The sequence below is a fragment of the Fukomys damarensis genome, unplaced genomic scaffold (assembly GCF_012274545.1).
Source record: "Fukomys damarensis isolate Sample0158 unplaced genomic scaffold, DMR_v1.0_HiC HiC_scaffold_19, whole genome shotgun sequence".
NCBI lineage: Eukaryota > Metazoa > Chordata > Mammalia > Rodentia > Bathyergidae > Fukomys > Fukomys damarensis.
Genome location: NW_022900931.1, coordinates 63,014,280 through 63,040,823, shown reverse-complemented (window position 1 = coordinate 63,040,823; position 26,544 = coordinate 63,014,280). Strand labels below are relative to the sequence as shown.

General features: G+C 49.1%; 1 protein-coding gene across 2 annotated transcripts in view; it reads right to left on the bottom strand.

Annotated features, from left to right (window-relative positions):
- Nucleotides 1-3,431: 3,431 nt before the first annotated feature.
- Gpatch1 (G-patch domain containing 1) overlaps nucleotides 3,432-26,544 on the bottom strand; it is a 34,150-nt gene continuing 11,037 nt past the window's right edge. The window contains exons 8-20 of one of the 2 annotated variants that reach the window (XM_033765864.1): nucleotides 25,713-25,860; nucleotides 21,601-21,680; nucleotides 18,259-18,463; nucleotides 15,392-15,688; nucleotides 13,993-14,171; nucleotides 13,441-13,568; nucleotides 11,405-11,535; nucleotides 10,972-11,138; nucleotides 10,546-10,753; nucleotides 8,607-8,720; nucleotides 8,000-8,097; nucleotides 6,235-6,383; nucleotides 3,774-3,869 (exon numbers count right to left, since the gene is read on the bottom strand). In XM_033765864.1, the coding sequence (XP_033621755.1) occupies nucleotides 3,839-3,869; nucleotides 6,235-6,383; nucleotides 8,000-8,097; nucleotides 8,607-8,720; nucleotides 10,546-10,753; nucleotides 10,972-11,138; nucleotides 11,405-11,535; nucleotides 13,441-13,568; nucleotides 13,993-14,171; nucleotides 15,392-15,688; nucleotides 18,259-18,463; nucleotides 21,601-21,680; nucleotides 25,713-25,860 (1,935 nt within the window). In that variant the 3' untranslated portion in view covers nucleotides 3,774-3,838. Of the gene's footprint in view, nucleotides 3,870-6,234; nucleotides 6,384-7,999; nucleotides 8,098-8,606; nucleotides 8,721-10,545; nucleotides 10,754-10,971; nucleotides 11,139-11,404; nucleotides 11,536-13,440; nucleotides 13,569-13,992; nucleotides 14,172-15,391; nucleotides 15,689-18,258; nucleotides 18,464-21,600; nucleotides 21,681-25,712; nucleotides 25,861-26,544 lie in introns of both variants that reach the window. The other variant, XM_010640853.3, reaches the window with a different exon arrangement.

Sequence of the window (26,544 nt, the reverse complement as noted above, 5' to 3'; positions counted from 1 at the left end):
CAGATGGTGCCCTCTCCCTGCCCTACTGCGGGGCACTTCGTCGTCCCTGGGGGAGGAATCTGGGAAAGACGCAGACATCCAGACTGCAGCAGTATCCTTGAGGGACCCTCAGCTTCCGAGCCCAGGACTGTGTCCAGGGTCAAGGCGGCATGTGGTTGCTGTATCTGTCTCGTTGCCTTCATTTTGGAGCCATCCCACCTTCCCTTGGCTTTTGTGACCCCGACACTGTAGGAGACCAAGGCCTGTCATTTGTGGAGTGACCCTTGATGCAGGCCCAGGGTCTCCTCGTGATCAGACCTGTGTGAAGCCTTTTGGCAGGAATCTCACAAAAGCCAGGTTTTGTCCTTCAAGGCTCGTCACATCTGGGTTGAAAGGGTTCCTTGTTTTGAAACAAGGTCTTGCTTTGTAGTTCAGGGTGGCCTTGCATTCACTGTGTAGCTCAGGCTGGCCTTGACGGAACTCACAGCGATCCTCCTGCCTCAGCCTCCCGAGTGCTGGGATTACAGGAGTGCGCCACCATGCCTGGCTTTTTATTTATTAATGGTGTTACACACTTTTTCTCTTCCTCTGTCCCTTCCTTCCTTTTGTGATAGGACCTTGCTGTGTAGCCTATAGGCTGTGGTCCAACTTGCCTCACATCCCAGGGTGCTGGGATTACAGACATGGGCTACTGTGCCCAGACAGTATCACGCACGTCTCTTTATTATTTAAATCCTGTGTTTTGAGGATTTCAGCACATTGGTTCCCAGCCAGACAGGAAACGTCCATCTCAGCTCATAGGAGCATCTGGGTTCTCTCCCTGTAGATACCCTGATGCACCAGTTTACAAAGTGTGGCCTTCTACAAATGGGTACCTCTCACCGGCACCATGGCAGTGGACGTCTCTTTCCCGAAGGTTCTTTCTGCAGTGTCACTGACCTCAGTCAACCGCAGCCCCGAACATTAAATAGAAAATGCCCGAAATAAAGAATTCCTAAATTTTAAATAACTACTACTATGGTATTATGGTATATTACAAGTGTTCTCTTTTACTTTGTTATGGTTGGGAACCTCTTACTGTGCCTGATTTATAATTAACTCATCACAGGGGTGTGTGGATAGCGTCTGTTATTTTTAATTTTTTGGCTTTTTTGAGATAGGTTCTCACTAAGTAGTTGAGACTGACCTGGAACTCACTGTGTAGCTCAGGCTGGTCTCGAACTCACAGGGATCCTCCTGCCTCGGCCTCCCGAGTACTGGGATTACAGGCGTGTGCCACCACACCTGGCTAGGGTCTGTTATTATTCATCACTTCAGACACTCATGACTTGGTTTGTGTCCCAAGGATGAGGGGACAGCTCCTCTTGCTGCTTTTCAAACACATACTCTTGGGGTTCGTCTTCCCTTTCCCTCCTCTGCCTGATGCTGACAGACCGTGGCCCTGGTCCCCTTTTCTCTCTTCTCCCCACAGCCTCTCCCTCGCCCACCTTCAGCGTTTAAAATTCTCTCCCCTGTGCTAGCAAATTCTAAATTTATGCCTCCACATCCACCCCCGAGCTCCAGGGCATATGTCTGGCCCTGTCTGGATGTCTGTGGGGCATAGCAATTTCAAGACTTCCAGAATGGAATTCTAAGAGCTCGAGCCCAAAATGGAATCATGAAGATTAAGAAAAAAAAAAAAAATACAGGGCATCGTTACCACTCATCATCTGCTGAGCAGCAGGACAAGGGGCTGCCTCCTCCCGTGTACTCAGAGCTTCAGAGAGGCAGCACGGACTGTTCTCGCCAGAGAAACGACGAACGTTTTAAGGTGATGCAGACGCCAACCACCCGCTTTGATCACCATGCAAGGTACGCCAGTGTGGGAACAGCACACTGTACCCTGTAATATGTCCAATTAGTTCGTGTCAATCGAAAGTGAAAACAAGAAACCTTCTGGGTTAATTCACTCTGACATGACAGCGGAGGCCGTGTGTACGCGGCATTTCCCACCTGCCACTTCCAGGAAGCTTTCCTCGTTCCCAAAGGCACCTCGGACCCCTTTAAGTGTCTACCCTCCCGCTGCCTTGGCAACCACTCACGCCCCCCTCTGTGGCTTTGGCTGTTCTAGAATCATTCGCTGCATGGTCTTTCGTGACCGGCTTCAGCCACGTTTCTGACACCATTCACGCTGGGAGTGTGTCGGTGCTCTGCTTCCTTTCTGTGGCTGCGTAAGTAACTTTCCACTACTTGGATACACGCATTTCTTCTTTCATTCATCAGTGGATGTGGGGGTTTCACCCATTTTGGGCTGTTGTGAATAGAACTGCTAGAAGATCCCAGTATGAATTTTGTTCAAACCCCAGTTGCCACTGCTCTTAGGCACAGACCTGGGAGTGAAGTCCCAGGACTGCATGATCACCGCACGTCTGGGGCCATTTCCCTTCGTACCCTGCTTTCCAGCACTCTCTACACCTCCCAACCATTGGCAAGGCCTGGTGGTTTGGCCTCAGAGCGTATCTCAGGCCCATCCAGTGTTGCCGTGGACCCAGAGTCAAGTCCCCACTCCAGTGCCCTTCTGGGTGAGCAGTGTGGTGATGGGACTTTTTCAGGCTGGCCTTAAATTCTCTGTGTAGCCTAGGCTGGCCTCAAACTGGTGATGATCTTCCTGCCTTAGCCTGTAATCCCAGGACTAGGGAGGCTGAGGCAGGAGGATTGCTTTGAGTTCAATGCCAGCCTGAACAACATAGCGAGACCCTGTCTAAAATAAAAATGAACAAAATATCTTGGAATAAAATGAACAAGAATGGTACAGGGCGCCAGGGATTTAGCTCAGTGGTGGTACCACCTGCCTCGAAAAGTGCAAGGATCCGAGTTCGATCCCCAGTACCAAAAAAAAGAATGGTACAGGGGAGGCCAGGATACAGCTCAGTGGCAGGGCACGTGCCTAGCATGCATGAGGCCCTGGGTTCAATTCCCAGTACCACAAAAAAATGCAAATAATTTTAAAATAAATTCCAAATGAATCAAAGACTTAAATGTGTTAAAACAGTGACACTCTCATAAAATGCAAGTGTAAATCCGCTACCCTTTAGGCACGCTTTCTCAGACAGCACAGCAAAAGCACAAGTAACAGTGATGAGAAAACGGATCAGCCGGATATCAGCAAAATTAAAACATTTGTGCTTCAAAGGATACCATCAAAAAAGTGCAAAGATAAAGAATAGAATGGGAAGATGTTTCTGCAAATCATGCTCGTATCTAGAACATAAGCAGGACTTTCACAGCTCAGCAATAAAAAGACAAAACTCAATTGAAAAACTGGCAAAGCGGGCGTGGTGGCGCTCGCCTGTGACCCCAGCACTCAGGAGGAGGCTGAGGCGGGAGGATCGCTGTGAGTTCAAGGCCAGCCTGGGCGACACAGCGAGACCCTGCCTCAAAAAATAAAAAAAATAAAACAAATATAAAAAGGGCAAATGACAAATGTGCAAATGGTGCTGGGCACAGGAAGGTCCCGGACTCGCGCAGCCTCACGGTGGGATACCAGGCCATCTTTGCTGGGAAGTAGGCGTGCACAGGCGGAGGAAAGACTGGACCCATCCGCAAGACTGGGCGGCCCCTGCTAAGAGGTTAAAGGCGTCAGGAAGAAAAGAGAAAAAATGCGCTTGAATTAGACTGTTTAGTCTGAATTTCTCCCTCAGACACTAACTGGAATTAAAAGTAGAAATCAATTTCTGAAACCTTTCAAGTGTCAAGGTTTTAAAAAATATTTTACAGCAGCAATTTACATATAAATACAATCTGTACAAAGTGTTAACTGAACAGTCAGAGCAGTCACTAGAGAGCAGAGCTGATTCTGGGGCAGGCTGGGCGGGATTCGTCACTGCCTCTTTAGCGGGAGGCGTTTCAGCCTGAAAGAGAACAGGAGAGAGAGGCAGAGGGCCAGTTAGACACAACTGAAAAGCCCAAGGGTAGGGCTGTTGCTCAGTGTACAGCGCTTCTGGGTTAGAATGAAGATGGGGAAAATCAGCCCGGGAAGGCGGCGCTGAGCCCTGGGTCACACTGGGAAGTCCGCGCCCAGAAAATACAGGGCTGACGCCCGGCTTCACCTGTTTCGTCCACTGCGCCTTCTTTCACCCCAGACACACACAATCGCCCACAGCTTATACTGCAACCTGCTTAGAGAACAGCTTCGAATCCCACTTCACTCCCACCTCATTCATTTATGACCTCTGGGAAGGAAGGAAAACAGGGCAGGCAGCTCCTCAGAGCACAGCTGGCTCACACGGGGCTCTTAGCTCTGCACAGAAAACTGAACAGCTGGATACCTGTGGCGTGTTCGCCTAAAGGAATTCTTGCAGCTCTGTGACCCAGCTACTGCCAACTAGGAACCTCCTAAACTAGGCACAAAAAAGAGACTACAGAAGGAAATCCCTCAAGCAAAGTCTAAAACTTCCAAGAGGGGAAGGTACCTCTGAGGAGGGGGAGAGGGCGCTAAGTGAGAGGAGAGGACGGGAGTCCCTCGTGATGCGGGTGGGGGCCCGAACTTCTGTGCTCTGGCGCGACCACGTGATGCCACTTCTAGGGCATTCCACCCGGGATGGGCGAAAGCAGGGGACAGCAAGTGACAGGAAGCGGACCACAGTCTCCGGGGTGGGGGAGACCTCGGCTCCAACCAGAACTGGCTGCACGGCCACCGACGGGAGCATCAGGGCCCTGTCAAGGGTGAGACCCGAGCCAGCGTGGGATGCGGACCGCAGGGTTGTAACCCCAAGTGTGTCACAGTGGGGAGACACGCAGAGGCCAGGCAGGGGCCGTGGAGGGGACATTCAACGACAGCCCCCTCGGTTCCCTTGGGGAGGCCTGAGAGGCTGAGGGTGAGCCAGAGGCCATGAAAAATGAACATCTAGCAACCAAAGAGTGATGTCCCTTTCCACCTCGAGGCTCTGTCCTACCCCAGCCCTTCCTCAGATTCGTGCTCCTGAGCGTACGAATCCCTCCGGCCTTCTTCCTGCACAGAAAGCTGTGTGCTAAGTGTCCCCACAGGCCCTGTGATGAGGGTTGGTCACCGGCATGGCACCGTCGCAGAGGAACATTTAATTGTGGGACCTGGTGTAGGTCACCAAGGGCACACAGGGACCCACCTCTTCCTCATCTCACCTGCTGGGCACAGGGTAGGCGGTTCTGTAAGGGAAAGCGGACACGTGTATTCAGAGAAATCCACACTCACACCCTTTTGTATTTTTGGAATAAGAGAACGCAGGTCCATTTGCAAGAAATGAATGAAAAAGAGAAAAAGGTGGTGCTTGTCATTCCAGATACCAATACGATAAAGACACAATAATTACGACGGGGCGGAGAAACACAAAAGGAATGTGGGTGAAGAATGCGCAGGGCGCAGGGATTCAGGAGACGACTGAATCACACTGCCCGTCTGAAACAGCGAAGGCCGGGCTCAGGCGGCCCCGACCCCTCATTGCTTCCCCTTCATCTTGAGCCCGCAGCTCGGCCACCCTTCCCGGTCCTGGGCTGGCCAGGAATGGTCGTAATCTTTGTAATTAATGCAATGAAGGGCGCTTTCATAACTTCATGGATACAACTACTTTGGAAAGCACACTGACAATATTTACTTATTATAATTGTTTGTACCCTTCAAATGGATGCTAAATTGTATTTACATTAAAAATGTGCAGCTGGGCATTGCCAGGCACACCTGTAATCCCAGCACTCTGGGAGGACGAGGCAGGAGAATCACCAAATACAAGCCAATCCAGGCAACTTAATGATTTATCAAGACTGTCTCAAAACACAAAATTTTAAAAAGGGCTCGAGATGTAGCTCAGTGCAAAGGCCCCGGGTTTAATCTCCAGTGCCACAAAAAAATAAACAAAGAGTGTACAAAAATGTGTGCCGAAGCACATGTGTATGCGTGTGGTTACACGAAGAGGTGACATGGAACCGAGGGCTGAGGTTACTGTGGAGAAAGGAGTGGCTGGGGAGCTGACCCAAAGCCCCGGTAAGCTTCATGTGCAAGGTGTGAACTTTCCTAGTAACAATATATATTACTCATGGGGCTGGGGATGGAGCTCAGTGGCACCGCACCGGCCTGGCAAGTGCAAGGTCCTAAGTTTGATCCCTGGTACCAAGAAAAAACTCTCTATATATCTATAACTTATGATTAAATACTGAAACTTTTTTCAAAGGCTAGTTAATACACAGACCTCTCATTTCTGACATTTGCATCTAAGCAAACACAGCCCCTGGCCCTGTGCCTACCGCCGCAGCAGCTCCTGAGGTGAAAGGTCGGTGGTCCCTTCTCCACCTCCCTGGCTGTCGCTGCTGTCGGTACTCTCAGGACTGCTGCTTTTCTCAGATTTTTTATTCTTTTGTTTACTTTTATGTTTGTGCTTTCTGTGTTTCTTTTTCTGGAAAAAGAAAAGGAGACGAGAGGGGAAGATTTTGGTGAAAAGCTAGCCGGGAAGCTGGGGTGCAGCTGACCGCAGACCTCTTGCCTAGCGCGCACGAGGGGCTGGGCTCTACCCCTAACACCGCAAGACAGAAAAGCAAGCTCAGGCATTTGGTTGTTGGGAATCACTCAAAAAATCACGCACTAAGCCTTGAGGTAACACAGGCGGACAAGAGTGGATAGCTGGGTACGTCCCTGGCAGGGGGCAGACATGGGCAGGACCCCATCTTTCCTGATGTTTAGCAAATTTAGTGGATGGGCACATGCATGTGTGTGCACATCCATACATAAATATATATATATATTTTAATGGTACTGGAGACTGAGCCCACTGAGTTACATCCTAGTCCTGTTTTAGGGTTATTTGGAAACGTGGCTAGCCTCACACTTCTGATTTTCCTGCCTCAGCCTCAGCTTCCCAAACAGCTGTGGTTACAGGCGGCACCACGCCCGGCTGCTTAGCCCGTCTTAATGCAGTGCTGGTGCCACTTCCCGTGAACTCTACTGGTTCACCTTGCCAGGCACCTGAGGAACTGCGCTGTAGGGCGGCGAGCGGCTGGAAAAGCAGGGAGAAGAAACTGGCAGGAGGGCAACGAACAGCAGCGGCCTGCCCAGAGCAAACGGTTTCTGGTTTCCCAGTCGTCAGCACAGGTCTCTTCCCTGCACTGAAGATACCAGACCGCACTGGGTGCCCAACAATAACAAGGACCTGGGTAAAAGCCGAAGGAGATGTGGACGACGTGAAGCGATGTTGACGGTGGACACACAGCTATCTCCCTATTCAAGTTTACTTCAGTTCCAAAGGCAAGCTATGGACCGAAGGCTCCACTTCTAGTAATGACGAAGTGGTTGAAGTCAGGGAGTAGCTCGGTGGTAGAGTGCTCGCCTAGGGAGGTCTGAGGCTCCATCCCTAGTACAGTAGCCCGGCATGGTTTTGCACACCTATAATCCCAGGACTCTCGGAGGCTGAGACAGGATGATCACAAATTCAAGTCCAGCCTGGTCAATTTACGGACTTAGCAACACCTTGTTTCAAAATGAAAAATAAAAAATTGGGTTGGGGATGTGGTTCGGTGAGAAGGCCCTGGGTTCAGTCCCCAGTACTGGGTGAAAAAATTAATGGCAAAGTGTTCAAGATACCTTCATTTTAATATAGAAGGAACAATAAATACTGTTTTATTATTTAATACACAGACTTAAATGCCCTTTTCTTTTTTCTTTTTATACCAGGGATCAAACTCGGGACCTTGCACTTGTGAGGCAGGCGGCGGCACCCCTGAGCTAAATCCCCAGCCCAAATGACCTTTACTCCTACGTTTTAATCTTCACCAAAAAGTTTTAAAAGTACAACTAAACAAATTAAAATATGCTGCTTTGAAAGAAAAACGGCTTCTGAAAAGCTGAGCATTGGCACCGAATATCTGCATTTCTGTTAAGGCACAGAGGGTCCCGTGTCCCTGACCCTGGCCATGAGATCCTCCCTGACCAGCTGCAGGTGCCACTTGGGCTTCTCTGGACACCGGAAGCAGGAGCACCAGGCCCCGCCTGGTCCTGGGACACGTGGAAGTTACTCACCTTGTCTTTCTTTCGTTTGTGCTCTTTCTTGGGCTTGTGTTTTTCTTTGCTCTTTTTATATTTCTCTTTTTGGGGTGTCTCAGGTTTCTGACGAGCATCTGAAACACAAATGTAATAAACACATGAACTACAGGGAAAACCAAGATGACAAAGAGTAAGCTCCTAAGGGACTGAGTTAGGAGTCTGACACGGGCGCGAGGTCTCCCACTGAGGCAGAACTCCTGCCTTCGATTTGCCTCTCCCTCAGTGATGAACAGATCAGCACAGCACACGGTCACAGCACGGCTAGGAAGCGGCCAGGAACCTCAGTGAAGGACCTGTGCAACCCAAGCAGGGCCCCGCCGTCCCATGCTGCCGGAAGACACAGACGGAGAAGTCAGAGCAGAAAGCTCACTGCCTGTGGTGACGTCAGGTGAGCTCGGCGCCAGACAAAAGTTGAGTCCCGGCTGCAGGCCCAGCCCTGTGATTCTGGCATGCTGCCCAACATCTCCAAGTCTTTTCTCATTTTTAAATGGGAATAGCCAGGCGCTGTGACACATGCCCGTAACCCCAGCTCTCAGGAGGCAGAGTGCTGACCGGGCGGGCGACCCAGGAGCTTGGGACTCACTCGGGCAGAAGACAGGGGGCAGCCTCGGGCCGAACTCCTCCCGTTCATCCAGCTGCATCTTCTGTATCGGGAAGGCAGGTGCCGGGATGGGCTCAGGAGGTGCAGACTCAGGGGCTGAAAGACACCAGAGCAGGACCTTCACTCATTTGCCCAGTAGTAACACACGGAAGTCTTTCACTGGTGTCTTCTGCCACCAAACAACGTGCTTGTCTTCCCTTTGCTTAAGTAGCTCAGGCCAGGTGCTGGGGACACAATGAACATGGCAAAGCCACTTCCGCCTGGGACACTGAAGCTGGGAAGTCAGCTACACAGGGACACACCTGTGACCAAGTGCACCAGAAGGGTCACGCCAAGAGGGAGGTGCACCTGCGGGCACACACTCCAGTCACCGCGGAGCAGGGGTGAGACACCCTCAAGGAGGGGCTATGGGAGAAGAAATCAACACTCACAGACAGGGATATAATACGTCCCATCCCAGAGAACTGGTGAGGACTATTTTCACTTAGAATAAACTATCAATAAAGGAAAAATGAAAATAAAGCCAGGGATGGTGGTGTGCGCCTGTAAACTTAGCACTCGGGAGGCTGAGGCAGGAGGATTGCTGTGAGTTCCAGGCCAGCCCAGGCTACATAGGGATTTTGAGGCCGTACTGAACTACGTAGCAAGTCTTTGTCTCAAAAAAAAAAAAAAAAAAAAAAAAAATAGGAAAGAGAGAAAATAAACAATCATGTCCATATTAATAACCATATTATTTAAAAGGTGTACTAAAAGTGAAAAAACTTGAAAAAATATACATTAAAAATGTTACAAGTGCTTATTTCTAGGAAAAGAGATTATAAAGGACTTAAGCTTTCTACATCTCTTGTGTATGGGGGGCCCTGGGTATTGATCCTGAGGCCTTCACACTGAGCTATATCCTCAGCCCTTTTTTTATATTTAATTTTGAGACAGGGTCTTGCTAAACCACTAAGTCACCCAGGCTGGGCTCACACTTATGATACTCCTGCCTCAGCCTCCCAAAGTGCTAGGATTACAGGTGTGCATCACCACACCTAGGCATTTGTATACTTTTCAGGCTTTGTAATTTTAAAAAAGTTTTCTTCCCCTCCCAGATAAAAAGAAATTGCAATTTGCAATTACCTAAAAATAAATAATATTTTATATTTCGGTGTACTTTTTGACTGAAGCCCTCAGGTAGTACACCCATGTCTATCATGACCTGACAGGTGCAGGAAGAACACGCTAAGGCTTGGGTAAAAAACTCTGCAGCCACCCACGCATCTGAATGCTCCCCCAGCCCTGCGGTGCTGGATGGACACCTTTCCTGTGCCTGGAAGTCCTGGTGTGCGGGGGCAGGCCATGTGCTGGCACTCGAGGGCCTCACAGTCCTGAGAACAGCCAGGCAAGGCAGGTCTGCCTCTGGCCCACAGCACACGATGTGCTTCTGACCAGATGGTTTCCAGCTATCCTCGCACTGCTTCACCAAGCAGGTTGAAAAAGTACAGTTTTAAGTGAAAAATATTTTAAAATTCAACTAGGATAAGTTGGAAAATCAATATTATCAAACACAGCTGCCCTAAAGGATTTATACTGAAAGAATTCTGCAGCTGGGGTGTAGCTCAGAGGCAGAGCACCTGCCTAGCATGTGCGAGGCCCTAGGTTCTATCCCCCAGCACTGCAAAGATTAAAAAGAACTCTGCTCTTCCCAATTAAAAATAAGTTAAACATCACTGATTACTAATTCCCCGGTTTAAGATTACAGATTAAGAGGGCCGGGGATTTAGCTCAGTGGTGCCGCTGCCTGCCTTGCAAACACAAGTTCTGAGTTTGATTCCCAGCACAAAAAAAGAAAGAACAAACAAAAGGATTAGACGAAAAAGACCACAGACTAAGAAGCACCACTTCCCCTCGGATCCCCGAGTCTGAGCTACTAACGTACCGTGTGCCACAGACGAAGTTTCCGCCGAGGCAGAGCCTTGGGAGCCTGTGCAGCTGGCCTGCTCCGGGCCCGCCTGCTCGTCCTCACTGTCCCCTTCCTCCTCCGACGAGGAGGACTCCGAGGAGCTGGCGAAGATGGCCTTGAACAGGTCCATGGGTGGGCGGCTGCCTTCCCCCTCAGCCTGGGACGTCACACCTTTGTCTGCTGCCTGTACAAAGCGCGAAGTGAGAGTCAGGGGTCCAGGCCCTCACCTGCTTGCCTTCCGTCTCCTTCACACTCAACAGCAGAGGCGAGAACTTGCCTAAAATATTCTCCTTGCCCTTCACCAAAAACGTCTGCCGAGCCTTGCTTGTAGACAATATGGAGAAAGGCTCAGCACAGAGAAGGGCCAAGGCCACGGCCAGCCTGAACCTGGGGCCCCAGTACCTTCTCGGAGAGTGATCCCGGCGCATGCTCCTCTCCTTGCTTTACTGAGGGACTGGACTCTTGCTTCGGAGGGCCAACTTTTGATCTAGTCAAACTTAAAAATTCACTAATGGAATCTTCTTTCTTCTCATGTGGAGATGTATCCCATCTGGATGGTTTCCTTGACTCTGAAAGGACATGGACACAACACTGGAATCGGCAAGCAAAAGGCAAATTGTTCGCTACCAATCTGTCACAGGCACTGTGCAAGGCGCTGGGGCAGTGGCGGCAGAGACAGAGCCCGGAGAGCCCAGGCAGGGAGCAGCACAGCCCGAGCTGACGTAGGGATGAGAGCAGGGCGCACTGCACCGCATGAGCCCTTGGGACCAGAACCCCCCCTTTCGGTCTCCCCAGCAGGTGCCGCCAGCACAGAGACCCCAGAGGCCCCACTCACTGTCCAAGCTGCGGGGCTGTGGGACTTTTTCACTTGATGCTTGCACTGTGGGCTCAGTCTCCGGAAGGGTCAGAAAGTTGAAGACGGAGTATTTGTCACGCTTCACTCTTGGCAAGCCCACTAAAGTGGAACTAGGGGTCGGAAAGAAAAAAGATCATTTTAATAAAAAAATGCTAGGACAAAATCCACTTCCCGTAAAGTTTCTGGCCTCACATTTTCCCCAGAGTCCATCTTAGATGTTTGTACTTCCCAAAGCAATTCATGGACTGAGATGGCTGACTTCAGAATCCGTGAGTTTTTTTCTTATTTCTTATTATACTAAGTGCTTGAGTTAATTAAAAATTTTTTTTTTTTTGGTACTGGGGACAGAACCCAGGGCTTGGCACAGGCTAGGCAAACGCTCCACTACTGAGATACTGTCTCAGTCTTTTTTATTTTGAGACAGTGTCTCAGAAAGTTGTCCAGACTGGCCTTGAATTGCGACCTCCTCACCACAGCTGGCTGGAATTTAATTTTGAAAATGGATTTCTACCGCTAAAACATACCCACAGTTTCCGACACAGTTTGAATCAAGTGTATATGCTTTCTGGCAGCGTTTATAATCAAGTGAGAAGGTTTGAACTTTTATAGAGAATTAGAAAACATGAGAAACTGGGATGGTGGTGCAGCTCAGTGGTAAAGCACTTGCCTAACATGCACAAGACTCTGAGTTCAGTCCCCAGTACCACCCCAAAAGAAAACGATAAGAAAGAAAACATTTCCTGATCTGATGTACCACTGTATGTACAGTACAGGGTGATGTCTGACATGCAGAAGTCCATTGAATGTGAATTTACTTCCTCTTTTTTAGTTCCAGCATTTTTTCTAGGTATCTGCTTTGCCATCATCATTCATGATACATTTATTTCACAAATATTTATCAAGTGTTTTTTATGTACTTCTCACTATTCTATGTATGTACAATGAATATGGCAAAATAAAAATAAGCCTTCTGTCTCATGAAGCTTACATTCCATCAAAAAAAAAAAGAAAGAAAGAAAACATAAGTAATATCTTAGATGTAAAATATATGAAGAGCATTTAAAAGATGGTAAACAAAAAGATTAAGCTTTTGTAACTAGACCCATCTGGATTTCATATTTTCAATACAGAATAAAGTTTGCTATTTGAATATTTGGGTTTTGGGGAGTGTGTCTGTTTTGTGGTACTGGAGATTGAACCTAGGGCCTTTGCATTGAACTATATCCCAGCCCTTTTAAAAAAATTATTTTAATGCCAGGTGTCGGGGCACACACCTATAATCCTAGCACTTTAGAGGCTGAGGTAGGAGAATCTCCACAAGTTCAAGGCCAGCCTGAACTATACAGTGAGACCCTCCCTCAAAAAAACCAAACAATCAGCAACTACAGATTTTTTTTTTTTTAAACAGGGTATTGCTAAGTCCCTATGTCAGCCAGGTTGGGCTTGAATTTATGATCCTCCTTCCTCAGCCTCCCACAGTCCTGGGATTACAGGTGTGCACCACCACACCTGGCTGGATATTTAATGGTTGTTTTTGAGATAGGGTCTCACTATGCAGTTGAGACTGACCTGGAACTCACTATCTAGCCCAGGCTGGCTTTGAACTCACAGCGATCCTCCTGCCTCAGCCTCCCGAGTGCTGAGATTACAGGCACACCTGGCTTAGGTTTTTTGTTTTTTGTTTTTTTTGCAATGAATTAATAAAACATAACGTAAATCTGCAAAATTCACAAGTCTAAAGATTTATAACTAAGTTAATCTAGAAAAAGGAAATTTATTTATTTATTTATTGGTTTTTTGAGACAGGGTCTCACTGTGTAGTGAGACTGACCTGGAACTCACTATGTAGCTCAGGCTGGTCTCGAACTCACAGCAATCCTCCTGCCTCAGCCTCCCGAGTGCTGGGATTACAGATGTGCGCCACCACGCCCGGTGAAAAAGGAAATTTATAATGGCACCGTGAGAGGAAAATTAGCTTGAATGTGGGGGGCCCAGAACGGACTTATGGGACTCACCCTGGATAGGGGTCGGGGACATTGAACCTCTTACACAGAAGCTTGCTAGGATGCCACTCAAATGTGTCTCGGGTTAGCTTCCCGAACATCTTCATCTTCACAGCCGACTGCTTATCACTGACATCATTCTGGGAAGAGACGCATGCGCTGTTTCAGGACGTATCACACAGCTGACCCGACTCACTTCCATTACAAAGTCCGAGGCTTCCCTGGCCGGCATTTCCGCCATCAGTCAGTGCACACACACGTACATGCACACAGAAGTAAATTTTCAAGCAAAATTACAAAAGAGCTCATACTATAGTATTTTTGCTTCAGTACCTTGGAAACCAAAGCATAAAATTATCTCATATTCAGCTATGCGGTGCATATTTTGATTTTTTCAAGGATGAATTTAAAACGTTTAGCTGTACCACGTGTTAATTTAAAATGTAGCTAAGTGGCAGAGGATGTGCATAGCACGTGTAAGGCCCCGGTTTCAATCTCTAGCCCCGCAAAAAAACACAAAACCACAAAACCAGCCCACCAGGTAGGAACACAGGGGGGACAGACCTCTTGGTCTCGCGGGACTTCGACTTGATCGGAATCGTCTTCCTCCTTGGCGTGCGTGAACCTGGAGGAGAGGGTCGAATGGGAGGACATGTACAGCTGGGCTGCCCGCGAGAACTCTTCCCGCTCGCGGCCACGCTCCCACTCGGTCATGCCGGGGTCCAGACAGCGCTCCAGGGCATCTGCAGGACAGGGAATGAGGCAAGAGCTGCGAGGAGAGCGCGGTGGGCGCCATTCCCCGCCGGAAACGCACCTGCTTCCCCTCACACTTTGGAGGACAGGCAGGGGCAGTGCTGGGGGTGCCTCCCGGGTAGCTGTTCTTCCTTTCACTGTGATGCTCTTAGAGAATTCTGTCTCCCAGGCAGAACGGAGACAACCACTTGAAAGGCTACTGCTTGATTACACCTTTGGAAGTAAAGAACTTGTCACTGCACTCAGAGGGATAGATAAAGTCACCCCAACTATATTCCTGTTTTGGGCAGAAAAATACTGTCTCTCTAACCTTTCTCTGTAAGTTAGCAAGTCAACCTGAGGGGGCATGGTGTAAAGTAAGGCACAGTAAATGAACTTTACAACCCCCCGAAGTCGGTTTGTGAAAAGCAACCCCTCAGTTTGCTGACGCAGTCTCTCTCCTCGTCCTTACCATATGCAGTTCATACAGCACAGATCGATTTTCCCCTACATCATAGTTGAACAGCCCAGCTACCTCTTTAAGGGAAATCGCAGACCATGGTTAGGGATAAAACAGGAGGCAATGGCCCCTTGGTCAGAAGCTCGACACTTACAGAAGTCAATCGTTTCCGAGCAGCACATTAATCTAGCACTCGCCCCTGCCAAGGCACACTTGTACCTGAACAGCTGTCCTTCCAGCTTGAGCTACGGGGGACCTGGGCTCCAAGCCTGCTCTCCAGTCAAGAGCCAGGCCTGAAACCCCGACACTACCTGCAGCAGAACAAGCAGAGACCCTGGCAGAACAGGGTACAGTGGACCCTTGACTTACAAACTCAATTTGTTCCCAAGGGCTGGTTGTAACTCAAATTGGTCAGCTGAAGGCTCAGGCTCCTCTACATGGCCTTCAAAGTCTTGCTCCTCTGCACAGGCAGATCTCAGTGTCCTTAGGGAGACACTGGTCTGGGATTTCTCAACCCACACAGGAGAGGATGTTGTCATGTTCCTTCCAGAGCTCCTTAAGGGTTAAATGTGTTTCTGAGCCCATCATGCAGCCAGCATTTGGGTTGTAACTCAAGACTTTGGGTTAAAATTAAAATGCTAGTTGTTCATATGTCAGGCTGGTCGTAACTCCAGGGTCCACTGTATTTCAACTTTAAATCTGGGGACAGGATGAGAAGGGAGAACGCTGCCTGGCCCAGCTGACGCATGGGAGACCCAGGCCAGCACCCACCTTTTTGACCCTTTTTCATCTGTACTAAGAACTCTTCGTATCGCTTTTGCTTCTCTGGATCTTTAGCAAAAGGTTTGAAGGTGCTGGGTCTCGCAGTGGCTGTCCCGCCGGCCAGGGCCGTGCGCCAAGAGCCGTGTCCGGGGTCCGGCATGGAGGGCCTGGCTCTGCTGCTTGCTGCGTTCTGCGCCAGACTCCTGGCCTGGAGCTGCGCTGCTTTCAGGTCAGTTGCCTGCTTCATTTCTTTGATTCTCTCTCTGTCTTTTTGGGACAGAAACTCTAACACTGAAGTCGCTGAACCTAAATAATGATAGGAATAAGAAGGAATGAAAAGTATCACGAGGTATTAGGTTTAGATTTCTCAGCACGGTTATTTTCAACCTCACAGATGGACATCACTGGAGATGGGTATCATGTGCTGAGCTTCTCATCTATGCTCATATATCCCTGTGAGCTACAGAACCAAGAGAGAGACTCCTACCTTACAGCTGAGAAAACGGAGGTACACAGCTGGGCGTTTATGGTTGAGCAGAGCTCAGGGGGACAGCGCCTGCCCTGTGCATGAGGCTCTGATTCAACCCCAGCACCAAAGGGGGAGACAAAGCCCATGTTTGTGGGGCGTGTGAGTGATACAGGCATGAGGAGCCTGGCTCCCCGTTATGCAGACCCCAGACTGTGGTGGTCCTTGCTCCCACAGCCCTGCAGCTCAGCCCTGCAGGGAGCACAGAGCTGCCCACCAAGCACGCACTCCTCCCACAAATGCTCCCTGGGCCCCAACTCCACACCAGGGCCTGGCCTAGAGGCACGGAAAGGCAGATGAGGTCCCCTCACTGGGGAGAGGGATGGGCAGGACAAAAGCCAAAGACCCATGCAGAGAAGTGCCATGAAAACGTAGGTGATACAACCGAGGGTGACTCAGGTGAGCAGAATGGCAGAGGGCAGGGGGGATAAGCAGCAGGTGTAGCAGTCAGGAAACCTCTGAAGAGATGGCATTTGAGCTGGATATGGTGGCACACCCCAGTAATCCCATCCCTTGGGAGGCTGAGGCAGGAGGACTGCTGTGAATTTGAGACCAGCCTGGGCTACACAGTAAGTACAAGGCCAGCCTGGTCTACACCAAAAGATCCTGCCTCAAAAAACCAAAAACATAAAAGAGATACTCTTTGAGCTGGGCATGGTGATGCACATGCCTATAAAGCCAGCACTCTGGGAGGCTGGGGCAGGAGCAAGTTCCAGCCTAGCCTGGGCAACTCAGTGACTTGGCAAGACCCTGTCTCAAAATAAAAAATAACAAGAGTTGAGGGTGTAGCTGGGTATGAAGGCTGTGGGTTCAATCTTCAGCAGAGAGAGGGAAAGGAGGGGGAGAAAATATTTGAGCTAAATCCTAAGTAAAACACCACAGGCCAGCCAGGTGTGATGGTGCACATCTGTAATCCTAGCATCAAGGGACTGCCAGGAGTTCAAGGCCACCTTAGGTTACATAGTGCGTCAGGGCTGTCCTGGACTACACAGCAAGACTCTGTCTCAAACAAACAATGTCAAATACAGAACAGATTTGCAAAAATATGAGGGAAGAACAGAGGCAGAGGAAACAGCAAATACTCAGGCCCGGAGGAGGCACTGAGGTTGGCAGGTTCATGGGCAGAGTGGGGATCACGAGCTTGGACCACAGGGCTTTAGAGAACACGGTACATGGAAAGGCCCGCAGGACTTGTGGGGAGTCTGTCTGTCTCTGTAGTGTGACGGGCACTGGCGAGTGCTAAGGAAAGCACTGGGGGCGCCATACAGGGGCCACTGAAGGGAACGGACTGGAGAGCGGGGGCGGGGAGGAGGCTGCTGCCGGAGCCCACGTGAAGAATATGGATGCAGCAGCTGAAGGCGGGGAGTGGCAGAGTCCCGGCTGCAGGCAGCCCCGAGAGAGGGCTCCGGGGCTGGTGGGGTGGGGACGAGAATCCTCCTCCTGGTCTGAGCAGCGGGGTGGTCCAGACACAATCACAGGTGGGAATAAGAGGGCAGGTGAGGGGAGGGACAGAGGGCACAGTTCTGCTCTGGGTGATCGCATGGGGGAGGTGACACTGGGCTCCCGAAGGACAAGGCCGGAGACCCAGGGCCCCTCCGCTGCTGTGTGTCTCTGCACACCCTGCAGGGCATTCTCCACTCTCTCTCCTTTCTGGCTTTCAGAGGTAGAGCTGCCGGATCCGCTCCCTCCAGGGAAAAAGGCTGCTTTCCCTGGCTGCACAGAGAAGGCAAATGCGCTGCACTCCTAGATCATCGTTAAATGCCCAAACGTAGAGGAGCTTCAGGCAAAAACTGCAATTGCACAACAAACTGAAAGTGGAAAGACATCTGAAAAAGGAATGGGTACACACACTGTTACAGTGGACCCTTGAGTTACCTCCAGCCTGACAAGCAAACTACTTGTGTCATGACTGCAATTTTAGTTTTAACTTACAACCAAAGTTTTGAGTTATGAGCCAAATGCTGGCTACTTGTGCTTCCAGATGGTCTCTGAACCCTTAAAGAGCTCTGGAAGGAACATGACAACATCCCCTCCCGTGTGGGGTTCACTGAGAAACCCCGGGCCAGCGTCTCTCTAGGACACTGAGATCCGCCTGTGTACAGGAGAGAGACTTTGAAGGCTGAGCCTTCAGATAACCAACTTGAGTTACAACCAGCCCTTGCGAACGAATTGAGTTTGTAAGTCAAGGGTCCACTGTATGTGTGCTGTTCTCAATAAATGACATTATTCCTACAGTTTGGAAGGACAAAAGCAGACACAAGTTCAGTGGGAAAAGTACAATTTTCTATTCTGACTTTGCTAAGGCAGATTTTTTCAGTGCAGGGGTTTCAACCTCCTTCCTGACACGCACCTTGGACTGGCGTCTCCCCTAGCAACTCCCCCCTCTTGGAGGCATTCAGTTGGTGCCGACTGTGCATCGCTGGGTCAGGCACTGCCTTTGTGGTGGACTCTGCTAACGCCCGAAGTAAATGCGAGTTCTCCGAGGTGGCGGCAACCACGGGTCGGAAATAATGCACCGGTCGATAGTCTCTCGGCAACTCGGGGGGTGGATAAATCTTGACAAGACAAAACAACAAAAGCTGGGAAATACAGGCTGCTGAAAGATCATGTTAAATTTATCCGAGGAAACCCATTCCTGTATCTCTGAGTAGGACCAGCCGCACCCTTCCCGGCAGCATCCTCGCTGGCCCTCGGAGAAGTCACCAGAATCCCACGGTTCCAGGACGCACAGGCTCCACCCTTGCCCTCACCCACTTCTTCACAGAGATGAGAAAGTGCATGTTTTACGCGGTGAAAACGGGAAAGAGATGGTGGGCAGCACAGGTCATGACCCAAGCAGCACCAGCCCACCCTAACGCACAAAACTTAGAAAATCACTGCCAAGACTTTGAAGAAAAGAATAACTTTTAAGTTAGTTATTCAGAATTCTGCTTCCATTTCAGCTCCAAATTCAAACTTCAGGCCTTAGGTTTTGATCCAAAGTATTTTTAACAATTCAAACGATAACTTAACCCCCAACCCAATTATTAGATGCTTTTAAATAGCAACACTAAACGGTCTTGCTTGTCCTTGATGGAAGATCACATCTTAACTCAGTTCAATTTAGCTTGTTTTCTAGATTTTGAAGCGTCCTGAAGTAGGAGTCAGGTCACCTCTGACCCCTCTCTGGCCGCAGCCCCGTTGCCACACACTGTGCCTATCACACCCCACAAGGTCCGACGTAACCAGAGTCCCAAACTGCCCTGAGTGGCAATATCATTGTCAGGAAACCTCATTTAAAAAAATCATACTGTCCTGATTACCTTCTCTGAAATAAAGAGACTCCATAATAGCCAAAAAACACCCTCATGGTACTACGCTCAAAAACCCAGAGCACTGAGGATGTAGCTTGCATGCTTAGTATGTGCAAGGCCCTAGGATCAATCTCAGCCAAAAGGAGGAAGGGAGGGAAGGGGGTGGAGGCCGGAAAAGAACCAGACCCAGGGACACACACCTATAATACCAGAACTCTAGTTCAAGCCCAGCCTGCACAACTCAGTGACTCAGCCAGATCCTGTCTCAGAATAAAAAATAAAAAGGGTGGAGATGTAGTTCTGGGTGACAACCCTGGGTTCGGTCCCTAGTACTACAAAAAGAACAAGAAAAGAAGCGGGGCGGGGCTGGGGATTTAGCTCAGTGGCACCGTGTCTGCCTTGAAAGCACAAGGTCCCGAGTTTGATCTCTGGTACTGCAAAAAAACAAAAAAACAGACAAACAATCAAAGAAACAAAAATGCAGAAAGCAAGAAAGGCAAAGGAAAGCAAAAGGAAAAGTGATCCAGAGAGCCTGGTAGGAAAGGAATCCCCCATTAGATTCAAAGCACTGCCCTCCCTCTACCAAGTCGCTGTTCTGTTTGGCCTCTCAGTGCTGCGCTGGGGTTTTAGCCACCTACCTAGGACCCCGTCACCTGCGAGAGTCTGGGGAACAGGGCTCTCCTAAGTCATTGCTGCGCAAAGCATATCCAGGGAGGAGCTCTGGGGAGCCCAGGACTCCTGCGCTGCTGCGTCCCTCAGTGTGATACCAGCCTGGGCCTGGCGACCCCGTGTGTCTCTGGATGCTGGGGGTGGAACGCAGGGCCTCCTGAGTGCCCATGCTCTACTCCTGAGCCGCATTCCCAAGTCCAGCACAGTTGATGTTTGAACCCTAAGTCAAATGAGTGTTTCTCTGCCATCTGAAAACTATGCCAACTTTCCTTACATGTCAAAAACTCATGTCCTCCTTTGGAATTACTTGACATTTCTGGTAATAAGAGCAGCTCACTATATGTCTAGCACTGTTATAAATATATCTGTTTGCTGTAGAATCCCTTCACTATCAAAACTAAACAAAGCCAAGACTCTGTAATGCCGAATGTGGTTTTTCAGGCTGCACTGCCTGCTGGGGTTCCTCTATTCAGAAAAACCACAGGCAGTGCCTTGGAGGTACTTAACAAATGTTTGCTGAATGGAAAAAGAAAAGCTGATTAGAATGTGGAACAATCTAAACAAGGAATGCTGACTCAGGAAATGGTCAGGTGCCCTCCTGAACCGCTGCACCCACGCAGGCAGCACCTGCACCCGGCTCAGAGTGTGTGCTGGTAGCAGGGGCTGATGGGAGTTGAAGAGCACCTCGTGGCCTCACATGCACTGCCACAAAACCTCACAAAAACAAGACTTTCCAGGGAGGCCAGTCGGCTTTACTGGACCTGACCCACTTGCTCGCCACGTCCCCCGCCTCTGCTTGGCCCCCGCTCAGGAGTGCGTTGGCGACAGAGCACCGGGAGCAATCAGGGCTGTGGGTTCCCAGAGTCCTAGGGCACCTAGAGTGGTACCCAGGGTCCTGGGGATGGAACCCAGGCCCTCGCACGTGGTAGGCAAGTGCTCTGCCACTGAGCTACATCTCTAGTGCTGGTATGTCTCTTTTCATGGAAATAACCGTTATGCGAAGTTTGGATTTAAAAGATTAGCAATTGGGCTGGGGATTTAACTCAGTGGTTCTGCTGCTGCCTGCCTCACAAGCACAAGGACCGGAGTTCGATCCCCGGTACCAAAAATAAATAAATAAATAAATAAAAGATCAGCGATTAAATTGGACAAAATGGTGCACACCTTTAATCCCAGTGGCTAAGGAAGCTGAGGCAGAAAATTGGATTCCCCCCGTTTTTTTTAGGTACCAGGAATTGAACTCAAGGCTTTGTACTTGCCGGGCAGGCACAGTGCTACTGAGCTGTGGCCCAGCGCTACCTGAGGCAGAAGTAGTGTAAATCTGAGGTCAGTTGGGACAACTTAGTGAGACCCTGTCTCAAAATAAAAAAAGAACAGGCAGGTGCTGTCACTTGGTGTGAGTTTGGCCTGAGTTCTATCCCCACAGGATGGGGCAAGGAGGGGGATCAGTGATTAGATGTTGTGAGCACAACACAGTGCTGACTGATGTCTGTAATGCCGATTATTTTTTCAGACATGGTCTTGTGATATAATCCACGCTGGCCCCAAACTCAATCCTGCTTCAGCGTCCCCAGAGCTGGGATTGTAGGCATGGGGCACCACAACCAGCTTTAGAATATGTTTTTCTGGAAAACAAAATCTCCTTATCTTTTCAATTAACAACACAACTTGGATTACATAACTGTACCAAACCAGGAAAAAAAATTGTTCCAATAAAAATGTTTTCTTACTTTTTTAGATGATAAAGGTTTAGAAGCCAAGGAAAATCCATCCAAAATTTTGCCAATATATCGAAGATCATTCTTGGATTCTACAAAATAATGTCATTGATTAATTCTAGAAGTAGACACAATTACAGTAAGACAAAAGACAGAGCTTTCTATCTCCAAGACCATAAACAGTACGTGTCACAAGTGACCTCACTCGGGGCTGGCAGGAGGGGAAGACGGAGCGGGGTGCAAAGCCTGCACACTGCTGCTGACACAGTGACTGGTGGCCTGGCCCGTGCCACCCTTGGCTGGTTAGCAGCAGCCAGGACACGAGGCTGAGGCTTCCTAAGACAACGCTTCAACAGTAGATTTAGAAAAAAGACCTTAGGTCCTTAACCTCAGGATATCCGGTGGACTAAAAGGTCACAAGAAAAACTATCAAGAGAGGAAGGATGGGTAAAATAGAAATCACAACTGTGAGAGTTGTTTCGAAAACCAGATGAAGAACCGTGGGGAGACTGCCATACTCCCATTTCCTTAGCAACAACCGCAGTACGGGACAGAAGGCAGCTCAGCCAGGTCAGCCTGTGACCGACCTTAGGACAGATTAAAAGGCACACTCGGCTTTTTCACAAATGAGATTCTAACAGAAGATGATGCTCACAGCCTGGGCAGCAAAGGCCCCAGGGCTCTCAGGATTTCCGCTAGGGCAGTTGTGGCAAAGTCTATCATAGGAGCTGTGTTTTCTGAACCGAGGAATTTCCGCTTAGGATGAGTACCTGCTCGAGCTCTGGCTTGGTTCTGCTGCAGGCCCAGCTCACTGTGCAGGGGAGCTAAGGTCCAGCCACCGGAGACAGCACCCTGCGAGACCGCCCTCCCCGCAGAAGCAGCTCACCCTTTGACGCTGTGGAACCTCCTGCTAGTTTCCACAGTTCCTGCAGTTCAGGGGCATAATTTGGGATTCAAGTTCATGCCACTGGAATTTATATTCTTTTTAAACTCAAAAATTTTACTTTCATGAATTTATTCTGGAGAATTTTGAAGGAATCACAAATTTGCAGAAAGACACAGCTATAGGAATATTCATTAGCTGGGTGTGGTGGCACATGCTGGTAATTCCAGCACTTGGGAGGCTGAGGCAGGAGGATCACCATGCGTTTGAGGCCAGCCTGGGCTACACAGTAAGTTCAAGGCCAGGATGAACTACATAGTGAAAAAAAAAAGGTCAATCATGGAGATTAGATAAAATGAAGGTAGGTTCACTCCCTGAAAAACAGTATAGTCAAAACTACAGAAAAAAGAAAGAAAAAAAAAAAAAACTACGGAAGTTATGGCCCCAGCGGGGAGGGGGGAATGGCCCCAGCGGGTAGGAGGGAAGAGAAACTATAGGTGAGAAGGATGGGGAGGCACCACACAGGCTTGTGGGGAGGGGTGACAGACAATCCACCTGTGAGGACAAAGCTGCAGTACAAGGAAAGTGAAAGATATGGCTCAGAAGGCAGATGTAAGTATATATGGTATTTTAGTATTAACCATTATAGAACAGATAGACTGATGTCATTTAAGATGTGCTGGTTAATTTAAGAGTATAATTAATTAGGATGTATCAATGTAAATATAGAATATTATCCATTTCATTCTACCAATTTCTAAAGACTGTTTAATAATAATATTATACACTTAACATATGGTGTCAGTACTGTAAATATATCAATGATTATGTATATATAATTCAGTTGAATACAGTGGACTCGAGTTACAACTAACCTGACATACAAACAACTTGGGTTATGACTCGAATTTTAGTTTTAACTTATTACTAAAGTCCTGAGTTATGAACCGAATGCTGGCTGACTGTGCTTCCAGATGGCCTCAGATACAGACTGAAGCCTTAAGGAGCTCTGGAAGGAACAGAACAACATCCTTTCCTGTGTGGGGTCAACTGAGAAATCCCTGGCCAGTGTCTCTCCAAGGACACTGAGATCCGCCCGTGTACAGGAGGGAGACTTTGAAGGCTGTGTAGAGGAGCCTGAGCCTTCAATGCACCAACCTGAGCTACAACTGTCCCCTGCATATGACCGTACGTTAATTATAAGATGCTACTCTAGTATGGGATCCCATAGAGAAGCCTAACCCACACCGGAAGCACTGCCAGCTGACACTGGCGTGCACGCCTCTGGCAGCTTGTGTAAAGCCCTGGGTGTGTAGGTGGAGAGGGTACCACAGGCTGCTTGCTGCGAGGGCCTGATCCAGGTCAGTCATGCGCCACTGCCATCCCACTTTCCAGACAAGGAAGCGGGGCGCTCAGCAGGTAAGGACTTTGTGCACGGTCATGGCTGGCAAGTGTGGCCGGCCAGGACCTGAATCCGGGCAGTCTCCCCAGAGTCTGTGCTTCTGTTATACAAACTACCTGTAAAAGTTCTGCAGTTGTGCATGTCTGGGAGGCTGAGGCAGGGGAATTGAAAGTTTAAGCCCAGACTGGACTTAGTGAGACCCTGACTGAAAATTTAAAAAATTTTTAATGGCTGGGGATGTAGCTCAGTACAAAGGCCCTGGGCTCAATCCCCAGTAGCAGAAAAAAAAAAGAAAGAAAAAAGAAAAAGAAAAAGAAAAGAAAGGAAGGAAGGAAGGAAGGAAGGAAGGAAGGAAGGAAAGAAAGAAAGAAAGAAAGAAAGAAAGAAAGAAAGAAAGAAAGAAAGAAAGAAAGAAAACAAAACTCTGCTCGCACCTGCTCTTTTCTCTTCTAGAAATGTAAAATGGACATTATTTCGGGGGCTGCTGTTCACATGTATACATTTTATAATAGATTACTTCCACACAGATTTCAGGTGAGTTTGACAGGTATTAAACCTTATCTGAGCCAGGCATGGTGGCACACGCCAGTAATCCCAGCACTCGGGAGGCTGAGGCAGGAGGATCTCTATGAGTTCGAGACGAGCCTGGGCTACATAGTGAGTTCCACATCAGTCTCAACTACATAGTGAGACTCTGTCTCAAAAAAAAAAAAAAAAAAAAAAAAAAAAAAAAAAAACAAAACAACAACAACAAAAAAACACTTATCTGACCATAGCTAAACATGTCTGACTAGACTGTTTTAACTTGGCTCTCAGCCCCTGAGTTTTTCAGTTGTTACTATGACCACGATCAAGGAATAGTATGTAGGGGCTGGGGATTTGGCTCCATGGTTCTGGCACCTGCCTCACAAGCGCAACCAAAAAAAAAAATGTAGGTTGCTATCGATTCAGGCGGGGCAGGATGTCTGCCTGCCGATGCCTGGTTGTCATGGCAACCTCTGGAGTGGATTTTGATCCCACTTCACAAATGGAGATTCTGATGCCCAGAGACCTGGGAGCCAAACCCAAGCGGCACAGTGGGCAATAGAGAGCTGGGATTCAAATCCAAGTGTGATCGACTCCGAGTCACATTACTAATCCCAACTCCACACTGTCTGCCCCTGCACCATTCTGGACTGAAAACCTGAAACACTACCCGGGGCCACAGAACCAGAATCACCACTACTCTGACTTCAGCTTAGATTTGTGTTGAGAGATGTCCATCTCGATGCCAACTAGAACTCCCTGAGAAGACGATCAGACAGCGGAAGAGGTTCAGAGGGAGGGGAGACGGGATGGACATGATCAGAGGCACATGTATACACGAAAACGGCACAATGGATCCCGGTATGCGGTGCAATTAACATACACTCACTTCAAAGAAAAGAGCCAGGGGCTCAAGGAAGGAGGCGGCCTGGGCACCAAGCTTCATCTGTAAGGCCGTGAGGGCCCCTACCAGCCAGGCCCTGAGCCTGGGCTTCTGATCTGCTGCTTGAGTTGGCCGACTCTGGCCATCTGCCCAGGTCCTCAGGCCCCGAGTGCTTCCCTCTGACCAGCAGCACAGCATGGCACGGGTCCACACAGGTCCTTCCCTGATCCCAGTCCTCTTCCTCCTCTCCAACGTGGCCCCATCTCGACGACTGGCTGTGGCTCTGCCTGATCTAAACGCCACTTCTCTCCAATGTCCCCACAGGCCTCTCTTCTCCCCACTGCATTTCTTACCCCGCGGGGGCCGGCAATCCTTTCTCCCTGAGGCCCTGTCACTCCCTCCCACCCTTGGGTGCAGGACTGTGCGATTACCTTTCTGACTTTTATATTCCCTGGGTGCCGTCCAGCCATAGAGTCCATCTCCAGGCTCCTCATCCTTCAGAACCGTGTCATACTTGGACAGTATTTCTGTGGCATAAATATCATCATCTTCCTCTTCCAGGGCACCGACACCAAAAGCCTTCAAAGAACAAGGTTTAACACTGAGCAATTCCAGCTTCTGGGTCTGTCTGCACTCAACGGGATATGCCGAACAGACCACAGCAGCATTTCTCCGTCATCAAGAAAGAAGTGAAGGGGGCCCCAGAACAACACCGCCTCAAGCCTCTTGGAAAACTGGCCAGAATCTAACATCTCCAGGCAGCAGCTGTCCTTCAGGTCCTAGCACAGGAACAGGCAGCGCTGCAGAAGCAGGGAGAGGGCCTCCATCAGGAGAGAGGCGGAAATGCTCATCTCCTGGTCACTGTGTCCTGGGGCCAGTGCTGGTGGCCAAGGTCTGAAGACTTCCGCTACTCCAAAACTGGCTGCAGGGACTCCTGGTCCTCCTGGGAAAGTCTCCTACAACTTCATGTTTGTTAAAGGACTAGAATGAAAAGGTGATAATGAAGTGAAAGCAATCATTTTCTAGGTGTATTTTAACAAAGAACTCTGAATTAATTTGGGAGGATGGGCAATCTGTAAAAGGTCTCCATCTTTCCAATGTAAAAAATCATGTCTTTAAATAAAGATTAACCCCATGTCCCCAACTTAGGCCATGCTACACTAGGAAATAGTATAAAAGGTAGTAAAACTTGGACCTAAATTCGGAGAGGCAGGTTTTAATTAGAATACTACTTTCAAAAAAAAAAAAAAGAAGGCTGGGGAT